This window comes from Watersipora subatra, chromosome 4 (assembly GCF_963576615.1).
Source record: "Watersipora subatra chromosome 4, tzWatSuba1.1, whole genome shotgun sequence".
Classification (NCBI taxonomy): Eukaryota; Metazoa; Bryozoa; class Gymnolaemata; order Cheilostomatida; family Watersiporidae; genus Watersipora; species Watersipora subatra.
The window spans coordinates 33,380,950-33,408,718 of record NC_088711.1 but is presented as its reverse complement, the minus strand read 5'-3'; the positions used below and the strand labels follow the sequence as shown (position 1 = coordinate 33,408,718).

The 27,769-nt window shown below is 34.9% G+C and overlaps 3 protein-coding genes across 3 annotated transcripts; all 3 read left to right on the top strand.

Moving 5' to 3' along the window:
• Nucleotides 1-26: 26 nt before the first annotated feature.
• Nucleotides 27-5,115, top strand: LOC137393626 (pejvakin-like). The gene is made up of 6 exons (XM_068080263.1): nt 27-144; nt 751-955; nt 2,080-2,282; nt 2,571-2,739; nt 2,963-3,131; nt 4,288-5,115. Exons 2-6 carry the CDS (start codon nt 752-754, stop codon nt 4,404-4,406), a joined length of 864 nt encoding a protein of 287 aa, XP_067936364.1. The 5' UTR covers nt 27-144; nt 751; the 3' UTR covers nt 4,407-5,115.
• Nucleotides 5,116-8,780: 3,665 nt separating this feature from the next.
• On the top strand, nt 8,781-14,505 carry LOC137394569 (pejvakin-like). Its single transcript, XM_068081299.1, has 7 exons — nt 8,781-8,932; nt 9,362-9,565; nt 10,050-10,252; nt 11,636-11,819; nt 12,426-12,585; nt 13,303-13,373; nt 13,618-14,505. The coding sequence occupies exons 2-7, from the start codon at nt 9,362-9,364 to the stop codon at nt 13,729-13,731; spliced, it is 936 nt and encodes a 311-aa protein (XP_067937400.1). The 5' UTR covers nt 8,781-8,932; the 3' UTR covers nt 13,732-14,505.
• A 3,937-nt stretch (nt 14,506-18,442) lies between these two features.
• LOC137394928 (pejvakin-like) lies at nt 18,443-22,853 on the top strand. Its single transcript, XM_068081705.1, has 6 exons — nt 18,443-18,472; nt 18,568-18,769; nt 19,290-19,492; nt 21,126-21,270; nt 21,467-21,617; nt 22,625-22,853. Exons 2-6 carry the CDS (start codon nt 18,569-18,571, stop codon nt 22,681-22,683), a joined length of 759 nt encoding a protein of 252 aa, XP_067937806.1. The 5' UTR covers nt 18,443-18,472; nt 18,568; the 3' UTR covers nt 22,684-22,853.
• Nucleotides 22,854-27,769: the final 4,916 nt, after the last annotated feature.

Sequence of the window (27,769 nt, the reverse complement as noted above, 5' to 3'; positions counted from 1 at the left end):
GCTCCGCCTCCCTCATATGGACAAATGCCAACACTAAAGTTGTCCGTTGGGAGGTAATGGAAACTACATAATGCGTAGAATTGTTGTCGGTACGTTAGATAAATATTGCACAGCAAGGAAAGAATAGGTGCTCGTGAGTTTAAGGTAAGTGATTATTAGCCAACTAGAATAGTTTGAAGCCTCTCATGCCATCTGTATATCTACATGTTTTACTAAATATGTTTGTTGAAATCATTTTAGATAAGAAAACTGCAACTCATTGACATCTTGTTTATGGTATATTGCCACAAACATATCAGACAACAAAATAATGCTGAAAAAGTTTTTGCTAAGTTTTATGCTTCAAAAAACTAAACTTGGAATTCATTAGAAATGAACAAAGGCAATTTATTTCTGTTCAAAACAGAATTGCATACAACCACTAACAATTATTTTGAAAATATTACTGCCAGCTGCTTAGAGAAAGGCATTTTAAACACTATTTGTTAAACTAGTTATTCGATTGTAATGGCTAATTGTTGCCCTTTTTTTACTATTGTTGTATGGCCTAATTTGAACAACATTTATATTTTTGAAATGAAATAATTGCCAATAAAGTATATATATATATATATATATATATATATATATATATATATATATATATATATATATATATATATATATATATATATATATATATATATATATATAATATATATATATAATAAACAGATGCCACACAGTCCTGTTTTTTTAAATTTATTAAAGGATGTTTAATGTTGCCGTGAATAACCTAGTGGAGAGTATTGGAGCAGATGTATATTTACCCAGTCCTAGCACAGCTGCCTCCAAGAACTTAGCTCCGCTCTCATTGGTCGAGAGAAAGCAAGGAATCCTCCCATTCAGCCGCTACACTGACTACCACACGACTGATTTCACTCTAAACGATGTGCTCACTGACCAAAGTGTAGAGGTGGGCAAAAGTAATACCTTTTCTTCTAAGTTATGAAATGATCCATATGCACATAAGAATAGATGGTATTTGACCTTTGACCTGAGTACTTACTAGGAGGTGCATGCATATAGGTCTGGATGTTTGGCAAATGAAGGTTATCATAGGTTCTGAGGTTATCATCTCTAAATAATCGCTCTATACCTAGTTAGTCAATAGTACACAGTGTCTAGCTGGTTAGTCTCACTCTATACCTAGTTAGTCAGTAGTACACAGTGTCTAGCTGGTTAGTCTCACTCTATACCTAGTTAGTCAGTAGTACACAGTGTCTATCTGGTTAGTCTCACTCTATACCTAGTTAGTCAGTAGTGCACAGTGTCTAGTTGGTTAGTCTCACTCTATACCTAGTTAGTCAGTAGTACACAGTGTCTAGTTGGTTAGTCTCACTCTATACCTAGTTAGTCAGTAGTGCACAGTGTCTAGCTGGTTAGTCTCACTCTATACCTAGTTAGTCAGTAGTGCACAGTGTCTAGTTGGTTAGTCTCACTCTATACCTAGTTAGTCAGTAGTGCACAGTGTCTAGTTGGTTAGTCTCACTCTATACTTAGTCAGTACTGCGCAGTGCTTAGCACCTACTTGGTCTACCGTGTTTGAGAACATTCCGATGTGGTGTCAGTACAAACATATATGCCATATCTCGTCTACAGATGTTTTTCTGACAGTCTTGAAAGTTTGAAAAATTCGCCCAACTCCTAACTGAGACAAACACTAGGGAACATAGTGTTGCTGTTTCAACACAAAAATGTGTACTAAGTTATAGTTCTATAAATCATTTGTAGCGATTCATTAGATGGTGCATCATACGGACATGTGTTATTCAGTATTAACAAATATCGACGTGTGTGCTTGGCTTGCATAGCCATGAAGAACGTGATCCTGGACTCTTTGTCGAACAGCCGTGTCTGACAAAATCGACTTGCCTTTACTTGGTGTAAACCAACATCCTTCATGTACATGCCTTAAAGGATGATAATGCCTCAGCTAAAACTTCTATTGAGAACAAGTGATTTTCTAATCTCAAAGATATCTGGATATAACTTTATTGTAATACAGCATTTTTATAATAAAAGCGCTTCATCTTTTAGTTCAAACTAGAACCAGACCAGCCTTTTTGCACGTTCAACAGAGAGTCAACAGTCAAAGTTGATGGAGAGCTGCAAGGCTCTCTCAAGGGAATATTTGATGCCGGTGTACAGCTAGTAGATTCTATCACCATCAAAGCCATGTTTGGAGCACTCAGTATTACCGAAGTTGATCTGCAGTTCCTTCTCAACGAACTTGCTAACAGGTAGTTTTGGCTTACATGGCGCAGCTTTAGTGAAACAATGTTTAATCAAAGGAGCTAGTACTGCTGAGCTTGTAGAGGGATGAGTCAGTATAAGAACCTGCCAAAACTTGTCATACTCTGTTATCGCAATGAAGCGCCAGTATCATTTTCAGGCACCTACTTTACTGTTAACTTATCTCTGAAAGACGTGTCTACTACCATTATTGCTATGCTCCTGTTTTGACCTGGGATGGCATCGAAGGTTTGAGTCATTGTACTTCTACATATAATTCTTGTTTATTGCCGCAGGAAACTAAATATGAGCCATGGACTCGTAAGCCAGCTCGCCTCTAAAAAGAGAAAGGCTCTCTGTGTGGTCACTGGGGTGGTGAAGACAATCGCGGATACGTCCATCACAGCTCAGCTCAACCAATCAGTTCATATGCATTTGGCTGACTCTGACAATGAGGAAGAAGAGGTAGGAATGAGCAGAACATGCACTCCATATGCGTGATCGTATGTGAATGCGATTATTGCGTGTTTTTGCTGCAACAGATTTGATGAATAACAATTACTATTTATATACTGGAACCCTTGTGACAAAGTTTTTTTTGCTTTCATAGTTCTAATTTCTAGTGTTGTGGTGTATGAGTGGGACTGACATGTGAAGATTACATTTAATGTTATTGTTTTCCATGAAGGCAAAAGGCGCACCTGAGAAAAAGAGCCCTTTAACAGATATATTGTCATCCGACATAGTAGAGGGAGAGCTGAGGGGAGTTCACGAGGAGGAAGGTACTCGATCATTGAGTCTACCGGCAGGCACTGTGGTGGCCTACGAGATTGCAGAGTTGGCTGTCAGCGAAAGCGGTAGGAAGTTATGCCACAGTCACTTATATTTTATTCATTTTCTCAAATGCTGGCACAGGCCAAATTTAACTGCCAAAATGCTAGTACTATCTTGTACACATTAAAGTTAATATGTCAGGCGTTGAGCATCAACTATTATAGAAAGGCGTTTCTTAGTACTTAAATTTAGCTAGATTAATTTGAATCATCTAAAATATTTCAAACTAAATTACATTGTATATTATAGAAAGAGCATGAGTTGTATCACCCTTGCAATATTATTGCAATTCATCACATAACTATACAATCACTGAGTTATGAATAATAATTAGCGGTAATGCATTGAATTAAAACAGAAAACTAAAGTAAAATTACATAGTCTAATGTAACTATGTACAATATCTATTAAAGTTTTTAATAAACCAACTTGGTAATAAAATAATTCAGAATAAACTTTTTTTGTTTAAAGCTAAATCAATTAAACTTAAGATCATATGTATATTTGTCAATAACACTGTATTGATGATGTAGAGTGAAAGGTCTCTATGTATTAATAGCGTAAATTGAAAATATTAAATGGTCACATAGAATAATTCTCTTTTCCCCTTCTCAGCTGCTGTGCTCTAAAAAGTTATGCATTCACTTGCATTGCTGAAACTGTAAAACGTACATGACACTTTACGGTAGCTGAAAAATAGTAAACTATTTTACATTTGATTATATTTATAATAATCTTTACTATAATAAGAGCTGTGTCCGTCTGTCTGTCCAAAGCTGTGCTAAGTGCGTTAGAAAAATTATGTGTCTTACGAGAATTCAACTCCGATACTCCATTTTGCTGACTAATGTGCTAGCCACTGTGCTAGCATGCGGAATAATTATGCTCATACTTCTTACACATGATGATCTTTTACAGCGCATGAGACTGGAAGTGTTGTGGTACAATATAATAATAATATGGATGTTACAATGTTAAATATGACCACTGGTTTGCTATTTACATATTATTAAAGATTATCGAATATAAGGGTTACTTATTAATAATCAATAACTTTGTATCTTTTCCCGATAGTATATAGGATATAACAATACAAACAGGTTCAACTGCTCTTGACCTGGTAAACAAACTCTCTTGTTTTTGTTAACTGCTTCTCAGATATGTTGCACTGTTTCACAGGAGCTCTTCAACTTATGCTGTCTCATGGTTCCAAGGGAGGATTCCACAAAAAGTTGCTAGGAAATAAATTATCTAATACTTCTTCCTCTGTCAAGAAATCTTTGAAACATGGTATATAGCACTAGTATTTCATTGTATTGCAAAGAGCAGCGTCTCTGCTTTTTATAAGCCATTAAAACATGAGAATCACCGCAGGTTGTGGATTGGTTGGTCAGACACACTTCTATACATATATTTTTCTATAACTTCTAATTGATATTGTATTTTGTATCAGTGCCCTTCACTTGATCGACAAGAAGTGGACTGATCGTGTGACTAATTATGTGATGTACGTTATGCCAAAGAATTATTCTCCTCAATGCTGTTTCTTTACATCTATTTCTTCTTTACATTCTATTTCTATTACATCTTTACATCTATCACCATACTTTGCATATTCACACTAGAAATAGATGTAATACATGCGTAATACACTAATCGTATACAATGCATAATGCGGTTAATAATGTCTCTGCTAAAATAATCCTATGATTAAACTGCGTGTCTCAACGCTAGCTCTATATGTGTCATGTTGTTCCATATTTGCTCACGATGTATTTTTATCTGCTGACTTAAAATGGTAGCACAAGTAACTATTATCTATTTGACATAAGATGACCATATTTTATTTGTTATTAAGCTTTTTATTATTCACTGATATTGTTTTCTATATCATATTCTATATTCTACTTGGTAACACTCTTGTGTATGTGAAAGTAATTTTTGAGAGTTTTGAGATTGGTTCTTCAAGATGATAATTTGACAATATATTATATAATTATTGTGAAACGCACATCGAGTTGATGCCTTTATGACTGTGGTCTTGACTCTCCAGTACGCCTGCCCAATTTCATCTTGCTGACACCACGCAAAATCATAATGGACGTCACCGTTCAGGCTACAGCAGAAAAAGGCCATCCAAATTGATTAGCTTAGAATCCAAATAGATTTCAAACAGATTCTTAGAATACAAATAGATTTGATTAAAATCCTTTCAAACCGCAAGCCACATTTTCCAAAAGCTGAGACAGTTTGAAAATGGATCTGTTCAAAGAAGACACTTGGAAACACTGATACAGAAAATTGAATATATAAAAACTAGCGGAGATCTGCCACAATAGGTGTTAATGAAATTCTTGCAGCAAAACTCTGATGACGATATTGATAAATTCTCTGGTTGCACAAATAATCTATAGCAGAAACAGTTTCATAGTGCCCTGTTCAACACAGACAGTCTCCATGTGCTTTGTTCAACACAAACAGTCTCCATGTGCTCTGTTTAACAGGCGCAGTCTCCATGTGTTCAGTTCAACACAGACAATCTCCATGTGCTCTGTTTAACACAGACAGTCTCCATGTGCTCTGTTTAACACACAGTCTCCAAGTGTTCTGTTCAACAGGCGCAGTCTCTATGTGTTCAGTTCAACACAGACAATCTCCATGTGCTCTGTTCAACACAGACAGTCTCCATGTACTCTGTTTAACACACAGTCTCCATGTGCTCTGTTCAACACGCACAGTCTCTGTGTTCAGTTCAACACAGACAATCTCCATGTGCTCTGTTCAACACGCACAGTCTCTATGTGTTCAGTTCAACACAGACAGTATACTTTTTGTAGTCAATACTTTTTGTAGCCAAGCATTTAGTTATATTAATTTTGTTGATTTGGTGAACATTCTCTCTATATGTAATATTTGTTTACTTTTATTAACAAAGTGAAGGCATAGAGCATACAGATCTACTGTTTACAACTATTCATCTGCCAGGACTTTCTAGGCTGCCAAGCTCTGTGTGTTTATGGAAATGAGTTAGTAAAATTTCTAGCAAAATTAATTCATACCTTTAGCACTAATAATAATTTCAGAATGGGGAAAAAAGTACATGTACATTAGAAAATAATATTATGAGAAGTTGCATTTCCACTGTGAGATATGATTAAATATGTTATTAATTTGAGTTAGCCACCTGACAACTGGTTGTATTCCTCACTTAGCTGAATGCCTGGCGTTGCACAGGTGTTAAAATAATTACCCAATAAATTTGAGTAACCTGAGCTAGTAACTTACTAAAATAAGAGTTGTGTCATACGTCTAAAGCCAGCTTGTTACGTGACGCGTAATGATCTATCACACAATCATGATTTTCAAGCGCGCTAGTCGTAACCAACAATATTTTCGCAAGAGCTGCGTATGTGCACAATTACTCCATTGTACAACAATGTAGCTGCTTGGTCTAGTGGATAGACTCGCCTGTTTGCAGACTTGGAGGTTCTGAGTTCAAATCCAGCGTGAAGTAGATTTTTTGTAGCTATAAATTTATCGCCGTAACTGAACACGCACACAGAAAACAATCAATGACAAACACTGAGATTTATATATATATAGATAAACCAGTTCTATTCTCTAGTTTAATTGCTGTAAGTTATATCTTCTAAAAAAACACAACTTACAATACAACAAATTTTTTTCATATCATTGATTTCAGATTGCGGTAAAGTGTGTATTATCTCACAAAGTAAAAAAAGAATTAATTGGATAGAAAGATGAGAGAAACTATTTCAGTTGATTTTTGTAATTTTGATTTGATCAGTAAAGGATCGGATGATTACAGAATAATGTTAGGAAGTTGATGTCACGGGAGATTGTTGAAACAATCTACAGAACAATAGTTTAGGTCAGTCTTGAGTTGAATAACTAAAGAAATGATCTATATTTGCAGCCTCAGACCATTCTTTAAGTGTTGTACTATGGAGATCATGCATAGCAACTAGGGCTTATTTCCTTTGAAATCTTTTAACCCTTTTTGGCCTCTCAAGCTGCAACATAACCTAGTGTATGTATTGTAGATTAATTGAAATTTAACTTAGTGTATATATTGCAAGTTAAGTGCAATGTAATGCGGTGTGTATAATTATTGCAAGTTTAGGCAATTCACAAGTTTCTGCAATTCATAAACTACAACAGCTTAAACTGGAGCCTTTGACCTACTTTAAAATTCACACGGCAGCTATTTCACCTACTCAGTCTTTTCAGAAATGCAAGTATATCTAATTTCTAGTCTACAATCAAAGAGAAGTCTAAACCAGCCAGCAACAAGTGTACAAGGAAACTCTTCTTAGTGTTGACGCTCAAGAAGAGCATCATTGCAAAGGTTCACACGCAGCTTTTTTTAGAAAAGTTAAAGTGAGCAGTGATAAAATGAGAAATTTTTATAAAACTTTTTATTACCGCCTTTTCTATTATACATACATGCTGGCTGAAATGTTTAGCATGAAGCCATGAAAGAGTGTAATGTGTACGGAGCATGTGCACAATTTATTCCATAGTATAGCCAGTTGAACAGTTGCAATGGCAACTGCCAATTACAGTTGCCATTTGGATAACTGCACGATTGCAGAACTAGAGTTTAAAGTCCGAATCCAGAGCACAGTAGATTTTTTAGTCCTAAAACTTTGTTGCTATAACTGGACACACGGACAGACAAACCAACAAAAGAGAAATATTGAGATTTATATGTATGGATGTATATAAATTTACCATTTGCTATAAATTAGCATTTAGATAACATATAAGGTCCTTTGTCCTGCTTTAGTTTTACTTTGTTCTTGTCACTTGTTTTTATTAAATAACCATATCTAAAATCAATAAAAGCCATTTTATGAACTCTTGACTGTTTCGACATGTTGTCCGTGTTGTTCTATGTGGCTACTTTAATAATTTATTCAATGTTTCCTCGAAGATTTACATTTCAATTGAAGCCTTAAACCTTTGCAAAAAGAGTAATTGCATTTTTATATTATATGAAGTAGCAAATTGATGAATGTTTTTAACTGAAGCTCCACAAAAAGCTATAATTGGCCACATTCATTGAAAAATACATGTATGCAACATAGGGCCTTGCATAATCGAAACTAATTTCTGTTTCTCCTAAGCATGATGATTACTTTTTCATGCTATTTTTTCTCCCTTTTTTCTATCATCCATGAAAACCGCTTTAGCAATCACTATTTCTCAAACGACATTTGAAAAACAATTGTTGCGTCATTAGGCAAATAGGATGCTATCATTTTGTGAGTAAACATCGTTTGTACTGAATAACACAATTTTGTGTGGTACTACAAAGTACAAACACAGAACAATGAAGGGCTGTTGCTCAAGTTGGCATTTTATGTCGCAATAGATTTCCATGTTTGCGCTTGTGGCTAGATCTATGCAGCGTATTAATAATTCCTTATAAAGTACGAATTAGGCATACGAAAGCGTCAACACGGATGTCAAGAACCTGCTGGAAGTTTTGCGTACAACGATCGCTCGACCAATTAAACAAGCTTCGATCGAGCTAATTATTTTTTGCAACGCTGTAACGGGGCGTGATGGCTGCACAGTATATATGGCTGCGCAGGCTATGCGCGAAGACCGGAAAACACATGCGAATTCCCACAAAAACTTACTGCTATAAAGTACGATAAACAACTCGTTACTGACCATATACAGTTTGTGTATTTATAGTACCATCGTGCAGTGGCGCTAAAGGCAAATAAAGAGATAAACATAGTATAAAAACGTAAGAAGTCTAAAGCAAAACACTAAATAGTTACATGAAAAGGTAAGGCTCATAACGAATCCAGTCGATATCTAGCCAAAAACAGATATCAATAAGGTAAGTGGGGAGTAGGTAGTATGCGGTCATTTTTTTTAGTTCAATTACCTAAAAAAGTGTCGCTTATTTTATATCTGCGTGGTGTATATGTACTAAATTGTACCGATGTGCTGTGTACTCTTTGCTGATGATTTTTAGTCATCAGTAAATAGTTAGGCTATGAAGGCCATGAAGGCTGCCCTTTATTGTTCATTTGCTAACTTTAGCAACCGTCATCAAAAAGTCAAATGAAATTAGTGTGATAGTTCAATGAGTTTGTATTAATATAGATTCTGCTTTCATCGGTCAGAAAATGCCGTATCCGACCATCTACTTTGTGGAATTGAACTTCATTGGTTCACAAAATTGGTGATGTTTTGCTGTTTTCAATTGCAGATGTTTAATATAGCAGTGAACAACTTGGTCCAGAGTATTGGGGGAAACGTTTATATACCCAGTCTAAGCTTGGCTGCCTCTAAAAACTTGGCTCCTCTCTCATTGGTTGAAAGAGAAAGTGGCTACCTACCTCTAAGCACTTTTCGAGACTACTATACGACAGAATTTAATTTGAACGATGTATTACAAGATAAGGGTGTTAAGGTTAGTGAGTGTAGGTTCAGATTGTACAGTAAAATATTTTAAGTTGATCTAGTTCTTAAACTTGGCAGGTAAGTTTGTGAGTTTTCTCAAAATATTCAGGCACATCATAATTCTTACTAAATAAAACTTACTCGAGGTAGAACTTACTCACTGCTGTGGTTGCGGAGCAAGAGCTGTCAATTACAGATGAATTGAGTACACGATAACAAGTGAGTAGACTGATGCCACAGCTAGTTGCGTAGCGGGTGGAGATACTCAGCCTCCAATGATTTACATGTTGGTAGGATTTGTATGTTAGCCGTTTATAACCTACAACTAATGTTTCAGCTATTCTAATTGGAAGCGTTTTATAAAATATTAATTACATATATGTCATTATAAGTCAATAGCATATTTCTCATTTTCCTTATGCATTCACTCAATCAAAAAACCGAAGTAATTTTTATCATAGTCTTATAGAATCACACTTGTTCTATGCTTATAGTTTGATATCGAGGCAGATCAGCCATTCTGTACATTCAAGAGAACATCAACAGTTAAAACTGGCAGGAAACTTGAAGGCTCGCTCACAAGACTTTTTGATGCTGGCGTGAAAAGTGAGAGTGAAGTGATAATTAATGCTCCATTTGGTGCAATCAGCAGCTCAGAAGTGAACCTGCAATCTCTTTTGTCTAAAATTCGTCTACAGTAAGTTTCTTTAGTGATGTTCACAAGGATTTTTATATAATCAACTAGCTAAGTTTTGTATATATGTAAATATATAGGTCAGTTTAATAAAATTTTATTTTTTAATTCATAATACTTGCTAGAAGAAAAGGCAAACACTTCATTGTTCTGGCTCTTCATTGATGTAAGCAAGGACTGTAATAACAAATTCCTATCCGAAACTAAGCTGCTGAAAACTCTTTCTAAGAATAATAGATTTTTTGTGAGATATTATGGCAGTCATCAGTACATTTAGAAATGGTAACTCTTTCCATAATTGTGGTTATATGAAATGGCTTTTTGCTCTAGACTCTTACAAAGAGAAGTCTAAGTTGCTCAGACTAATGTGATGCCCTGTTTCTAAGGCTACAAAAAAGCTAAAGCTTGAGGAATGTTTTGCGTCAAATTTACAAAGTTTGTCACTCATCGCTACATAGAATTCCACAGTTTACTAATTTTCTGAATAGCGTGCGCGCTATTGGCCAGTGTTTATTTAATGAGCGCGCTATTGACCAGTGTTTATTTAATGAGCACGCTATTGGCCAGTGTTTATTTAATGAGCCCAAATACATGGTTCAAGTATTCAGCTAGCACCATTTGCTTAGTTTATGCTTTGAAATTATAAACAACATGTTTAGGGTGAAAATTTTAGTTTGTTGTTTTCGTAATTGGATTTGGATATCTTTGACGCACATGCTTTGAAATAAAACTGACTTATCAATTATTCTTTATGGTAGCCTGTTTGTATACGATGACATATGTTTGTGTATGATGACATATGTTTGTGTATGATGACATATGTTTGTGTACGATGACATATGTTTGTATACGATGACATATGTTTGTGTACTATGTCATGTTTGTGTATGATGACATATGTTTGTGTATGATGACATATGTTTGTGTACAATGACATATGTTTGTGTAAGATGACATATGTTTGTGTACGATGACATGTGTTTGTGTACGATGACAAGTTTGTGTGCGATGACATATGTTTGTGCATGATGACATATGTTTGTGTACGATGATATGTTTGTGTACGATGACATATGTTTGTGTATGATGACATATGTTTGTGTACGATGATATATGTTTGTGTACGATGACATATGTTTGTGTATGATGACATATGTTTGTGTATGATGACATATGTTTGTGTATGATGACATATGTTTGTGTACGATGACAAGTTTGTGTGCGATGACATATGTTTGTGCATGATGACATATGTTTGTGTACGATGATATATGTTTGTATTCGATGACATATGTTTGTGTATGATGATATATGTTTGTGTACGATGACATATGTTTGTGTATGATGACATATGTTTGTCATTTGCTTCAAAATACTTCATTTTAGCAAATTGAACATGTGTCATGAGCTCATTGGAGAACTTTCAGGCAATAAATGGAAGGCGCTGTGCGTGGTTACAGGAGTGATCAAGACTACTACGGATACAGTCATAACCGCTAATCTTAACAACTCTAGAGACCTTGACCTCGGCGAGGATGATAGTGACGAAGGCGAGTCTGATGATCGCAAGGTTTGTCAATTGATTTGAGCTTCGGGTTACACTGTAACTTAGTTCGGAGTAGTCCTACTGCTTTTGGTGTGCCAGGAATTTCAAACCAAAATTTTCCTAATTATAAAAAGCAAAGCTTTCTAAAGGTACTATTTTCAACTTCTATTAAATTGTAAGGACCGTGGCTTGGTATTTCTGTGATGCAATAGCTGGGAAATAGATTTGATAAACAAAAAGACGATTATGTAGTTTGGTTATTTAAGTGTAAATGTATAGCTTTTATTTATTTTAGTTTTTCGTTAGTGATAAGATTCAGCGAAAAGAAGGCAAGAAATATGAAAAAACAGTAGTACATTTGAGATAGGCAACATTTCTTTGGTGAGTTAGATCGGACAATTCAACTACAGTCATACCTCGACATATGAGTTTAATGCATTTTTAGACCGAGCTCATATATCAATTCTTTCGTGTATTATTGTAGAGATATATGAGTCTTAGTTCCACTTGTCATGTGAATACAAGTGTGTCATATCTGAACCTGCTAATTATTGTAGAGATATAAGTACCTCAGTTCCACTTGTCACATGGATACAAGAGTGTCATATCTGAACCTGCTGATTATTGTAGAAAATCTCAACCATAGGGACTGTAGTGGAAGCAATAGTTGGAAGTGTGGCTGATGCAGGTATATCAACTGATCATGAGACAACTAGTGAGAGGACTCTGCAGTTACCTGCAGGCACTGTTCTGGGCTATCAGGTGATGGAGTTGGCCATTACTGATGAAGGTTAGAGATTAGGAATATTAGAGATGAGATAGTTCTCTGGCTTCAGTTACATAACATGTCTCCGTGTAGGTCATTAATCCTCTCATATTATCTGATGACTATACACACACATGTGTCTAGTTCTTTATTCATGTCAACATTGCCATCAAAGTTGTCCTTCATCATTGCTATCATTGATTAGCTAATGCTTGAAAACTTAACCGTGTAGATTTTACTATTAGAAATTTTACCGCGGCTTCCTTATTTTTTCAAGGTAGACCAAAGATTTGTTAATTTTTCAAGTTAGCCCTAGAACCTGTAGAGCTTGTAGAGTAGCCCTAGAGTCTGTTGAGTTGGAAAGGTAGCTTTAGGGTAAATGGTTTGAATTTTGTTTATCCATCAAATTTATATATATGAGTAGAAGCATATTAGAGGATATAGATATTCTCTCTGACTGTTCATTAATATATGTTGATCCTTTAGTTTTTAATTGTTAAATATGTGGCAAATAGATTGAGTTCTTAAATGGCAAGGAGGCTCGAAAAGTAAAATTAAGGCATTCAATAGATGGAAACTAGACAGAGGGCAACTACCTGATGATCACTGGTATCCTTATGACTGCTGATGCCTCCTAATGTAACAGTAGTTAGTGCTGCCGTAATGCTGATCTTTGTAACTGCAGCAAACAGATCTCGATATGTTTTATCCTTCAGCAAATATATCTTGTATTTCATTTAGGTGCTGCTAGACTAAGAGTTTCACATGGATTGAAGGGTGGCTTTCACCTCAAGTCTTTAGCCGTTCAGCAGGTATGTAGCAGTAGCTGAACTATCTTGAGAAGGCATGCTAGACATAAGCCTGTGTACCCACTGCTTGATCAATTATTGCCAACAAATAATATATTAATAAAGTATACATACATATATATACATAGTATATACATTATTATATATATTATAATATATAATATAATATTATATATAATATATATAGTTAGGATCATTTTTATACTTCAAGTTTTCAGCTTTTTGATGTTTGTTAACATTATTGCAGGCTAACAGCTCATACTCAGTGAAATCGTACCTCGCCATGCTCATCTTAAGTATGGGCTTGACACTGATCGCAGCAGGGTATTCGTCAGGCAAACTCAAGTGGAAAGAACCATAACAGTTTCTCTGGCTGCATTTATTCTGGTGCTTATCAAGATGGTCTCCATATCTTAGCGCTGACTCAGCACAATCGAATGGCAAAAAAAACTATGCTTAGTCTATCTCTTTACCTATTGTTGAGATATTGCTAGTTGGAGTCTGCTAATCTAAAGATGTACTCACTTCATGAGTGTCCTTTGATAATCTTTTGTTATATTTTATCACCGTGTCAAAACCACCTTTATTTTCATCCATAGTCTTGACCCTCTCTATTCTTAGTTGTATACTCTTACTTCTGTTATGATTTTGCATTTTTTTATATTTGTAGTTTTTTTTGTAAAACTGTGATGGTAGAGATTTATTTATGGGTTTTGCTCAGCAACTTTTTCAATGTTTGATTATGGTGTATTGATTTCAATTTTAGCAAAGCAATTATTATCCTTAGTATTCTACATGTACTATGGTATATTTTTGATGGTGTTTCAACTGATGAACAATAACATAATCGAGCGTAATCTAGGTTCTTTTACCATTTGGGGTACAAAGGTTTTTATATCATGTTTACAATCTATGACTCTCTGCTCTCAGCGATTGTTCATTAGTCACATATAGAATAGCCAAGCCTTTTGCTCTTCCTGTTGTCCTTTGCACTCTGATTATTTTTCACTGACTCAGTTATATGTTGACAACAAAGATGACGCACGATTGTTTGGAGTCGTGTATAATACGTTGTGTCCATATGTTATCTCATTTGGAAGTTCCATGATGAAATACAAATAGATACTCATCACAATTATTAGCAGTCTTGTTGAAGTTTGAACATTGAAAGTCCATCCATAGATGCATTCATGGTGGTATTATAAGGACAACGATCAGTAAGTGATTATAATCAGCTTTGCTGCCCTTTATAAGGGAAAACAACTACTAATCTGTGGAGAGTGTGTGCAGCAGTAGCTCATTTGGTTTTTCAAATTTATTTTGCATCACGTTTATGAGCATTCTGACTAATTGCAAATCTAAACCATATTCTAGCATATATTATTCCAGTAAATGTTCCTTCCAAATCTTTGCATCTTCTCACACTGCCTGTGCTAAATGCTTATTTTACTTCAATTAAAGGTTTCAAGATTTTTCATGGTTTGTGTCCTCATTTTTACACGACAGTTACAGGTTCTCAACTCATTTCAACTTACGTGATATGAACTAATTGCATACACCATCTAACTATTATTTTGAAAATATCATTGCTAGAGCCTTTAACAATCTTCCACCTAATATCAGTTCTCTTAGCAGAGAAATGTATTTTAAACACCATTTGTCAAACTGTTTATGTGATTTTTGTGGCCTAATGTTACCCTTTATTGTTTTATGGTTCTTGTAAAGCGTAATTTGAAAAACATTTTTGTTTGAAATTATATATAAATTATTAGAAAATTAAATAGTGTGCTTATCTTTTGTCAGCTACTGGCAGTTTCTTGTCCACACAGTATTGTGGTTAATTAATAAACCACAATACTGTGTGGGAAGCTCCTGATAAGGTCAATGAGAATGATTGCCCACTAAGGTTTTCTGGGACTTTTACATCCGGACTGACAAGCATGTCCTAGCGAACCAATCAGATATAGTGGTGGTGGACAAGGAGAACAAGAGAGCTACTATAATAGATATAGCAGTACCCAATGACTACAATATAGCCAGCAAAGAAAAAGAAATACTGGAGAAACATCTCCCTCTTGGAGAAGAAACTGAAAAACGCTGGGATGTAAGAACAACTGTAATTCCAGTAGTCAGTGGGGCACTGGGCGCAATAACACCTGTGCATAAAATGTGGCTTGCCCAGATACCGGCAGCAATAAACTCAAGGGAGTTGCAGAAAAGTGTGCTATTGAGAACAGCTAAGATCTTGAGGTGAGTGCTCAAACTCCCAGGTCTCTGGTAGACCACAGTTAGAGCAGAAATTATCATCTATATGGATTAACCTATATATATATATGTATATATATATATATACATATATATATATCTGATGAAACTTAATATCAGATTGCCTTTGCGAGGCAATCTGATGATTGCCTCGCAAAGGCATGAAACTATTTAGTAATAAATTGATTTGAACTCAGACACATGTTTTTACGGTAATATTTTAGTTAGAGCTCTGCTTTATGCATTGAGCACTCTGATTTCAGTTGCACAAGTTTACTGTATTTATATATATATATTTAATATATATATATATTTAATATATATATTTAATATATATATTTAATATATATATTTAATATATATTAAATTATATATTTATATATATATTTATATATATATTTAATATATATTGAATTATATATTTATATATATATAAACATTTATATGCTGTTTATATACTATATTTACTACTTTTTACTGTGAAAGCCTGAGAAAAAATGCCTTTATACTTATTTTATTGCCAGAATATTTGCAAAGGTGGGTAGACATTTGCTTCATATTTTTTGCAATTGTTAGTGACCTGTAGCAGGTACTTGTTGCAGGTACTTGTAGTAGATACTTCAAGGTAGACCTTGACCAATGAATCCGTCAGTATCTGTTAAATGTAAACAAGAATGTACATAGTTAGCAGGTGGCATGTGATGCTTGTATGAGATTGCTTGTTCTGCATCAGCCAGTCATGTTCAAATACCACTGCACCATGTTTCAATTATTTTGTACTAAGAAAAAGTTACAAAATCCAAAAATGATATAGCAAGGTTGTGTAATCACAAAAGCGTGACAACAAATGCCTCAATATTTCAGAATATGCACTTACATTTACACCAATATTTGCAACTTCCCGGTTTCTTCATTGCTTATGCATGATTGCCTTGGTAAACAAAGCAATGCTATAACATGACTGATGTATCATGCCACTGCTTCACCAACCACAAGCATGGTGGTGCAACGCAGAGATGTTCCTCATTTAAAACCTTGTTTTACTTGTGCTTATCAAACAACAATAATGCCAGTTATGCTACAAATAATATTTTTGTACAATGTTGTTGTTCTAGCTCAGGTTTTTTTTTGTCAAAACAGTCATGATGCAACAAACTATATGACCCAGCTGTTATGTAGTCAGCAACCTTCACGAAAAATTAATGTTAAAAACTTAGTTCACTAGAATAAGTCATGTTTACTACTGTTACAAATATTCGAGGCATTTATTCCATAGCTTAAAGGTTGACTTGCTACAAAATTCACATTACTGTTATTTGGTATCAAAAGGTTCACCATGTCTTACTCTTCTGTGTTGTAGGTGCAAAATATGTGGAAATGTGATTACAAGCTCTTAAAAGCTAAAAAACGAACAGTTAATCGCAGCCATCATGAGAACGCCGTAGGTTAGAATTCCTCTCCCAAACAGCTCAAATTGAACATAGTTCAACACGATGTGCTTCTGTTTACACTTTCAAGCAACCTCATTCGTCGAAATATTTTTACAAATATACTTCACGCGTTTAATAAAACCATGTCTATTGTCTTTACGCACCCATTTCATCATCGTTGTAAGGCTGTCACTTTGAGCACTGATATCAAAAGCTAGACTAAAAATTAGTTTAATTTTTTAACCTCAGCTTGAAGGAGTGCATATATCATCTTCTGATAAACATGATGAGCTTGTTGGTCACCTGTGATAGTCGAAAAATGCTGCAGAAATTGTTTGCGCTATTTGGCAGGAAGTATGGTTCCAGGATTAGACCAACCTGAAACGAAACTATAAAGTAGCGAGCGCACATATTTGATAAGGGCTTTCCGGTAGAACCCGAAGTGTTTGTCATAAACTAGTGCGATGAGACATTTTATATTGAGCCTTTTATTGGCCTTTCAATTCACGTGATAACATCACATGTCAAAACAATAACGACGTAATCACAATAATACAATTGTCACATGACAGGTTGAAAGTCTTGTAATTACATGAACAGGCATTTACTGAATGGACATTTCCACAAATTCAAATTTTAGATTTGAAATTGAATATTTTAGCCAATGTGGCATAAAAAATGAATTTTCAGTCACTATTTATTTATTGACTTAATGAAAGGTGACTTTTCCTCACACCATCCCAAATTGACACTTGTTGCAGGTATGTGCTATAGTCCTATATAGAAATTATAGATTTTAATCATCGCTTACTGAATTGAATGACAGGTGGATAATTTTAATAAATTCTCATGTCAGGCTACACGTATATTGATACTTGCAGCAGGTACTTCGATACGCAGCCTCTAGCTTACAAGCCAAATGAGCTAGCATAGATAACGGCAATGTTTCAACGAGGCTCTATAAGTAATGCTTTGCTCAAAAAGAATGCAGAAAGTTTCTTTTGCAAATTTTTATAGTTTTTATAAAACACTCCATAAATGCTAAATTATCAAAAGAGAAATTTTCATTTGCATTTTGATATTTTTAGCCATACTACCATAGCACTAATACTATCAAACCATTGTAATACATGCCTGCTTATTGTACAGTAAATGCATCCGTTTAACTGTAGATTGTTTGTTGTATCTTTGGGGTAAACACCAGCATCAAGTTTTGCAATTTTGTCATTGAGGTACATCCTGTTTATTTGGCTTCTCTCCAACAAAATGTCACAGTAGCACTAGAATCTCATTGGCCAGTGTACTGAGTACATCGCATCTTCATTTGCGCATATAAATTGCATGGTTAGCTTTTAGGACTTCATACAAGATAACAAGTAATAACGAGTTACACTTTTATACTTATTGGTTGGTTTACACTTTATAGTTTTTTAAATGCTACTTTATACGTATACCATTACACGCAAGTATTATTTAATCTTCACTGTAATATTCTGTTGCAGGATGTTTAAGATCGCAGTGAATAACCTGGTGCAGAGTATTGGTGGAGATGTTTACCTACCGAGTCCCAGCACAGCCGCTTCAAAAAATTTGGCACCTCTCTCATTGGTTGAAAGAAAAAACAGTGTTTTACCATTAAAGCAAAGCCACTACTATACAACAGACTTCATTCTGCAAGATATAGTAACTGGCAAGCATGTTGAAGTGAGTTTTTGAATGAGAGGTAAGAGTGATGCAAGCAGGCCTAATGGGTCAGGTTTAGGCGCTCCAATAACGAGTTTGTAGGTTCAACACCAGAAGAAATGTGCCTTATTATGAGGGTGTTCATTTCAGCCTTGCTCAAGCACCTGCTGGTTTTTTAAAAGAAATTGGAACTAAGTTGAAACATCTGAAACCAGTCAAACTTTCTTTTGCCTCTAGATAGAAATTTACAATAGAGTTATCTAATCAAGATATGAACTGCTTGTTTCATTTCAGCATTTTTTGTGGGTGATGCATAAGCTCTATGAGCAGAAGCGATAGGAATTTTTCTAGTAAGTCATGCCATTACAACTACGAGATCTGAAGCCATCTTGTCATAAATGTTTCATTATCAATGTGTGAAATGCTTGGACTGTTATAATTGTTCTAAGTCTTGCCAGTAGCAACTACAGTAGTTACTAGAGATATGTCTTTGTCCCAACAACACTGTATATTAACTACAAAATATTTGCTGTTCTTTCAGGTAGAGGCTCAAAAAGCGGAAAAGTTTTGTACTTTTAACAGAGAGTCTAGAGTCAAGGTTGAAGGAATGTTACAAGGGCATATCAAAGGCATATTTGATGCTGGTGTACGTCTGGTAGACTCGGTGGCAATAAAGACAGAACTAGGGGAACTTATCATAGAGGAAGTTGATATTCAGTCTCTACTTAATGACTTGAATGACAGGTGAGTCTTTTACTGAAGTCTCATATCTATATACATATATAAATCTCAAAGTGAGTCTGTCTGTCATTCGTCTGTCCAGTTATTGTGATAAAGTTTTAGCAACGAAAAATTGTCTTCCGAGTGGATTTGAACTCCCGACATTCAAACCACAAGTTTACAATCAAGTGAGCGTAACCACAAGATTAAGCTATTCTTATCATATGGAAAGAGCTCTTACCATATACTGTACATTTTTCACAATTGCACCCGCTAAATGTGCACATATTAATTAAATATGCACCCTCAGGTTGTGATGACCACGTTATACGATTCTTTTTGCCTTACAAAGTGGAACACGATGTATTTCGTCCTCGGCAAAACTTCAAAACGAAGACAAAACTTTTTTTGACTTTTTCCACCATGCGACATCAACAAAAATTTATCTCGAAATTAAAGATTTGGCAGTCGGTGGCTGATTACGTCGTAATAAAGAAGATGCCGATATGTTATTTTTCAAAATCCTTCTCACATTGCTTGAAAGAAATATTTATCTTTCATAAATTTTCGCTCTTTATCTCAGTGAAAATGAAACCAAAACAGATAGGCTATAAAATTGTAGCTGATATATGTGCAACATTTATTGTGGTAAGCAATAGTCATATTTTACAAGGTGTTTTCTGCAAATGACAAAGTTGAAGTTTAGTTTAGTAAAATACAAACTAAAACTTAGGTTTAAGTCTGTTTAGTAAGTTAAATTCATTTAAGTTAAATTTAACATTTATGTTATACGTCTGTCTCAAAGGTAAGAACTCCCTATGGTATATACTGCACGTAGTACATTGTAATGTTACATTTTATTGCAGGTCATAACTACTAAATACACTAAAGTTCCTGTATAGTAACTTTTTTCTTACACACACTTCTATGCACTAAATTGTTATTATTAATTCAACAAACTCAATGTTTTTTTATTTTGTTTTCTCAGTTTGTATTAATTGTATCATTACCAAAAAACTTTTCATTGTAATTGTAGCAAAACAGACTTTATTTAGCCAGTACTCTCTACTTGCTAATCATGTTACATTTAAACATCTTTACAGTCATTTTATTTTTTCCCTAATTTATTTCAACTGCACAAAACAATTTTTTCATAATACAAAACTTAAAAGTTACAGCTGTTTGAAAAAGTTAAAAAACCTTTACAGTTGTTTTATTTTTTCTCTTAATTTATTGAAACTGCACAAAACACTTTTTCCATGATATTAATTTTGAAAGTTACAATGGCAAATGTTGTTATATATTAAATAAAAATAAATTTTCTGTTCAGACTTTTATTCCCCGGGCAACGCTGGGCATTCACCTAGTCATACTGTATAAATACTTATAACGGGTTGGCGTTTCTGTTTTGTAGTAGTGGCATCTACAGGCATTAACTGTTCTCTCACAGAATAATTGCTTGCATGTGTCATGCAATTCAAATCTTTTTTGTAATCTCCGCTGATAGCAGTTAGAGATCCTTTTGTTGCTTTTAAGGTCGAGGCTAAACTGATCCAAGTTTTATTTTCCCTTTTTCAGTTTTTTCATGTTCGTTACGTCTAATTCCACTGTTTTCCAGAGTTTTCTTGATGATTAACCTACTGCTGTGTTTACGTAGAGAGCTAAAAATGTGCCATGAACTGGTGAGAGAAATATCAGCTGGTAAGCGGAAGGCATTGTGTGTTGTGACAGGTGTGGTGAAGACAACTTCTTCTGCTTCCATTTCTGCTAAACTTGGAACTGAAGCTGCAGGTCATTTAGAGGTATGCTAAGTGTTTGCTAATATTTTGAAATCAGTAAGTTTTAAACTTATGTACTAAGTAATGTTATATTCTAATGGTCTGATAAATCTTACCCAGCGCCTTGACTTTTATTAGCTGGAAAGAGACGCTTAAAGTTGGAGTGACCTTGAATCTTTAACGATAACGATTTTGTTGAGATTGTTTGTTTTACCTACAGATTAGTCAGACCTCATCATTCCTATCTAAAGGTCGTATAGTTAGTGGACGATTAAAGGGCAGTCACGAAACTGACAGCACTAGAGAGCTTAACCTACCCGCTGGTACTGTGCTAGCTTACCAGCTGTCCGAGCTTGCAGTAAACAAACAAGGTATGGAAAAATCTGTCAATCCAGTTTGAAGCTTTTATCGTATTATTATATGTATATATAATATTATTATCATATTATTATCATTTGCTATTGCTACTTTTTACTGCCAACTGTCTAGTGAGTCACACCAATGATATAAAGCCTTGTATATCATTGGTCACACAATGAAATTCCTCGAGTTACATATACATATATAAGTACATATATATATATATATATATATATATATATATATATATATATATATATATATATATATATATATATATATATATATATATTTATTTATTATTATATTTATATATATATATATAAATATAATATTATTATTGTATTACTATTATTTGCTACTTTTACTGCCAACAGATATCAGCCCTAGTGAGTCACACAATGAAATTCCTCAAGTTATGTAGCACTCAACATGCTTTCATACTTGACCAAACAGTTTGAAAAAGTATTACAATTGCAATATAAAATATTACAAAAATACCTTGTATATAGCATAATATATTGCAATATAATGCTATATTAATATAATATGATATAATACAGAACACTTTCATTAAAAATAATAATATAGGTTAATACAGTGCATTATAATGTAATATAATACAGCATAATCAAATTTAATGCAGTATGTTAAAATATTATGCAACACTGATAAAATATATGACATTATTTATTATGTTATGATTAGAATTTGAATATATTTTTAAATGTATGTAATATATTAATGTGTAATATATAAAGCGAAACATAAGATCTCACCAAATGGCATAGCATTGTAAAGTAACAGTAATCAAATATCATAAAGTGCATAAGGTAATATGTAATGTAATAAAGGTAATATATAATGTAATAAAGGTAATATATAATATAATAAAGGTAATAATTAAAATTATAAGGAACATTCCAGTTTATAAATTGTAATAAACTCCCAGATGTCACAAAATATACAACTCGTATTATATTATCTCACATGCCGTATAACATTTTTCTTGTTGCAGGTAAAGTGCAGATAATGGTAGCCCATGGCTCGAAAGGAGGATTCCACTTAGCTTTTTAGTCTCTAAACTTGTCGTGATGACGTTATGTCACAACCCCGCACATCTTTATATCCTTTGTCGTTTATCCACAATTTATTTCTACCTCAGACCTTTGTGCTATGAAATTTAGCTTTCTTCTTAACTGCATATTTATTGTGCTTTCTTGTCTTGTCTGATTTATGAGACTATTGTGCTTTCTTGTCTTGTCTGATTTATGAGACTATTGTGCTTACCCTTGAAATAAAACTTGCTACAACTAATAATAAACAATGTTTATTATTTGTGTAAACATATCTATGTCTATGTACATATCATGTCTATGTACATATACATGTACATATACATATATAAGTATATGTAGGCCTACATACATGTGTACTTATAGATGTACATGTATGTATACATGTATATGTATGTATATACATACATAAACATGTATATATGAGGGATATGTATATATACATGTCCCTCACATCATCAACACTCAAATCATCAACACCCACATCATCAGCACTCACATCATCAACACTCAAATCATCAACACCCACATCATCAGCACTCACATCATCAACACTCAAATCATCAACACCCACATCATCAACACTCACATCATCAACACTCACATCATCAACACTCTCATCATCAACATTCACATCATCAACACTCTCATCATCATCATCACATCATCAACACTCACATCATCAACACTCACATCATCAACACTCACATCATCAACACTCACATCATCAACACTCACATCATCAACACTCACATCATCAACACTCACATCATCAACACTCTCATCATCAACATTCACATCATCAACACTCACATCATCAACACTCACATCATCAACACTCACATCATCAACACTCTCATCATCAACATTCACATCATCAACACTCACATCATCAACACTCACATCATCAACACTCACATCATCAACACTCACATCATCAACACTCACATCATCAACACTCTCATCATCAACATTCACATCATCAACACTCACATCATCAACATACACATCATCAACACTCACATCATCAACACTCACATCATCAACACTCACATCATCAACACTCACATCATCAACACTCACATCATCAACACTCACATCATCAACACTCACATCATCAACACTCACATCATCAACACTCTCATCATCAACACTCTCATCATCATCATCCCATCTTCAACACTCACATCATCAACACTCAAATCATCAACATTCACATCATCAACACTCACATCATCAACACTCACATCATCAACATACACATCATCAACACTCACATCATCAACACTCACATCATCAACACTCACATCATCAACACTCACATCATCAACACTCACATCATCAACACTCACATCATCAACACTCACATCATCAACACTCACATCATCAACACTCACATCATCAACACTCACATCATCAACACTCACATCATCAACACTCACATCATCAACACTCACATCATCAACACTCACATCATCAACACTCACATCATCAACACTCACATCATCAACACTCACATCATCAACACCCACATCATCAGCACTCACATCATCAACACTCACATCATCAACACTCACATCATCAACACTCACATCATCAACACTCACATCATCAACACTCACATCATCAACACTCACATCATCAACACTCACATCATCAACACTCACATCATCAACACTCACATCATCAACACTCTCATCATCAACACTCTCATCATCATCATCACATCTTCAACACTCACATCATCAACACTCACATCATCAACACTCACATCATCAACACTCACATCATCAACACTCACACCATCAACACTCACATCATCAACACTCACATCATCAACACTCACATCATCAACACTCACATCATCAACACTCACATCATCAACACTCACATCATCAACACTCACATCATCAACACTCACATCATCAACACCCACATCATCAGCACTCACATCATCAACACTCACATCATCAACACTCACATCATCAACACTCACATCATCAACACTCACATCATCAACACTCACATCATCAACACTCACATCATCAACACTCACATCATCAACACTCACATCATCAACACTCACATCATCAACACTCTCATCATCAACACTCTCATCATCATCATCACATCTTCAACACTCACATCATCAACACTCAAATCATCAACATTCACATCATCAACACTCACATCATCAACACTCACATCATCAACATACACATCATCAACACTCACATCATCAACACTCACATCATCAACACTCACATCATCAACACTCACATCATCAACACTCACATCATCAACACTCACATCATCAACACTCACATCATCAACACTCTCATCATCAACACTCTCATCATCATCATCACATCTTCAACACTCACATCATCAACACTCAAATCATCAACATTCACATCATCAACACTCACATCATCAACACTCACATCATCAACATACACATCATCAACACTCACATCATCAACACTCACATCATCAACACTCACATCATCAACACTCACATCATCAACACTCACATCATCAACACTCACATCATCAACACTCACATCATCAACACTCACATCATCAACACTCACATCATCAACACTCACATCATCAACACTCACATCATCAACACTCACATCATCAACACTCACATCATCAACACTCACATCATCAACACTCACATCATCAACACTCACATCATCAACACTCACATCATCAACACCCACATCATCAGCACTCACATCATCAACACTCACATCATCAACACTCACATCATCAACACTCACATCATCAACACTCACATCATCAACACTCACATCATCAACACTCACATCATCAACACTCACATCATCAACACTCACATCATCAACACTCACATCATCAACACTCACATCATCAACACTCACATCATCAACACTCACATCATCAACACTCACATCATCAACACTCACATCATCAACACTCACATCATCAACACTCTCATCATCAACACTCTCATCATCATCATCACATCTTCAACACTCACATCATCAACACTCAAATCATCAACATTCACATCATCAACATTCACATCATCAACACTCACATCATCAACATACACATCATCAACACTCACATCATCAACACTCACATCATCAACACTCACATCATCAACACTCACATCATCAACACTCACATCATCAACACTCACATCATCAACACTCACATCATCAACACTCACATCATCAACACTCACATCATCAACACTCACATCATCAACACTCACATCATCAACACTCACATCATCAACACTCACATCATCAACACTCTCATCATCAACACTGTCATCATCATCATCACATCTTCAACACTCACATCATCAACACTCAAATCATCAACATTCACATCATCAACACTCACATCATCAACACTCACATCATCAACATACACATCATCAACACTCACATCATCAACACTCACATCATCAACACTCACATCATCAACACTCACATCATCAACACTCACATCATCAACACTCACATCATCAACACTCACATCATCAACACTCACATCATCAACACTCACATCATCAACACTCACATCATCAACACTCACATCATCAACACTCACATCATCAACACTCACATCATCAACACTCACATCATCAACACTCACATCATCAACACTCACATCATCAACACTCACATCATCAACACTCACATCATCAACACCCACATCATCAGCACTCACATCATCAACACTCACATCATCAACACTCACATCATCAACACTCACATCATCAACACTCACATCATCAACACTCACATCATCAACACTCACATCATCAACACTCACATCATCAACACTCACATCATCAACACTCACATCATCAACACTCACATCATCAACACTCACATCATCAACACTCACATCATCAACACTCACATCATCAACACTCTCATCATCAACACTCTCATCATCATCATCACATCTTCAACACTCACATCATCAACACTCAAATCATCAACATTCACATCATCAACACTCACATCATCAACACTCACATCATCAACATACACATCATCAACACTCACATCATCAACACTCACATCATCAACACTCACATCATCAACACTCACATCATCAACACTCACATCATCAACACTCACATCATCAACACTCACATCATCAACACTCACATCATCAACACTCACATCATCAACACTCACATCATCATCACTCACATCTCGACCAGTTAATGTAAAAACTATGACAATAACACATAGGGCTCATTTGGTCCTGTCATTCGTGCGTTTGCTGATTTGGCACGCTGGCAGGTTTATTCATGTGGTTATTCATGTTGATTATTCTAGATTTTGGCAATGTAGACGGTTGAGATAAAGCCACTGATGCATTTCAAGCTGGCCTTTAAACTAGCAGCAGGACCTATTAATTGATTCTTGTTCTCAATTTTTTGGGATCACTAATCTCTATTGGCTAAATGTGAAAACAGCGAGACCACTACTTGCATTTTGAGAAGTTACTCATAGAACTGAACAGAGAGTTAATTAACCATTAGCTCTGAGTTAGTGAAGGTCTTGAGTAGATAAAGATTTCGCCAGTTATATTACACATATAATAGAAGACTGCCCCAGCTATATCACACATATAATAGAAGACTGCCCCTGTTATATTACACATATAATAGAAGACTGCCCCAGTTATATTACACATATAATAGAAGACTGCCGCTGTTATATTACACATATAATAGAAGACCGCCCCAGTTATATTACACATATAATAGAAGACTGCCCCAGTTATATTACACATATAATAGAAGACTGCCCCAGTTATATTACACATATAATAGAAGACTGCCCAGTTATATTACACATATAATAGAAGACTGCCCCAGTTATATTACGCATATAATAGAAGGTTGTGCCAGTTATATTACACATATAATAGAAGAATGCGCCAGTTATATTACACATATAATAGAAGATTGTGCCAGTTATATTACACATATAATAGAAGATTGTGCCAGTTATATTACACATATAATAGAAGACTACCCCAGTTATATTACACATATAATAAAA

Bases quoted from the DNA above. Each gene is read 5' to 3' on its own strand.
- LOC137393626 (XM_068080263.1), top strand. From the start codon at position 752: ATGTTTAATGTTGCCGTGAATAACCTAGTGGAGAGTATTGGAGCAGAT. The intron at 956-2,079 runs GTGGGCAAAAGT...TTCATCTTTTAG, and splicing joins TCACTGACCAAAGTGTAGAG to TTCAAACTAGAACCAGACCA. The intron at 2,740-2,962 runs GTAGGAATGAGC...TTTTCCATGAAG, and splicing joins CTGACAATGAGGAAGAAGAG to GCAAAAGGCGCACCTGAGAA.
- LOC137394569 (XM_068081299.1), top strand. From the start codon at position 9,362: ATGTTTAATATAGCAGTGAACAACTTGGTCCAGAGTATTGGGGGAAAC. The intron at 11,820-12,425 runs GTTTGTCAATTG...TGATTATTGTAG, and splicing joins GCGAGTCTGATGATCGCAAG to AAAATCTCAACCATAGGGAC. The intron at 13,374-13,617 runs GTATGTAGCAGT...ACATTATTGCAG, and splicing joins AGTCTTTAGCCGTTCAGCAG to GCTAACAGCTCATACTCAGT.
- LOC137394928 (XM_068081705.1), top strand. From the start codon at position 18,569: ATGTTTAAGATCGCAGTGAATAACCTGGTGCAGAGTATTGGTGGAGAT. The intron at 19,493-21,125 runs GTGAGTCTTTTA...GTGTTTACGTAG, and splicing joins CTTAATGACTTGAATGACAG to AGAGCTAAAAATGTGCCATG. The intron at 21,618-22,624 runs GTATGGAAAAAT...TTCTTGTTGCAG, and splicing joins GCTTGCAGTAAACAAACAAG to GTAAAGTGCAGATAATGGTA.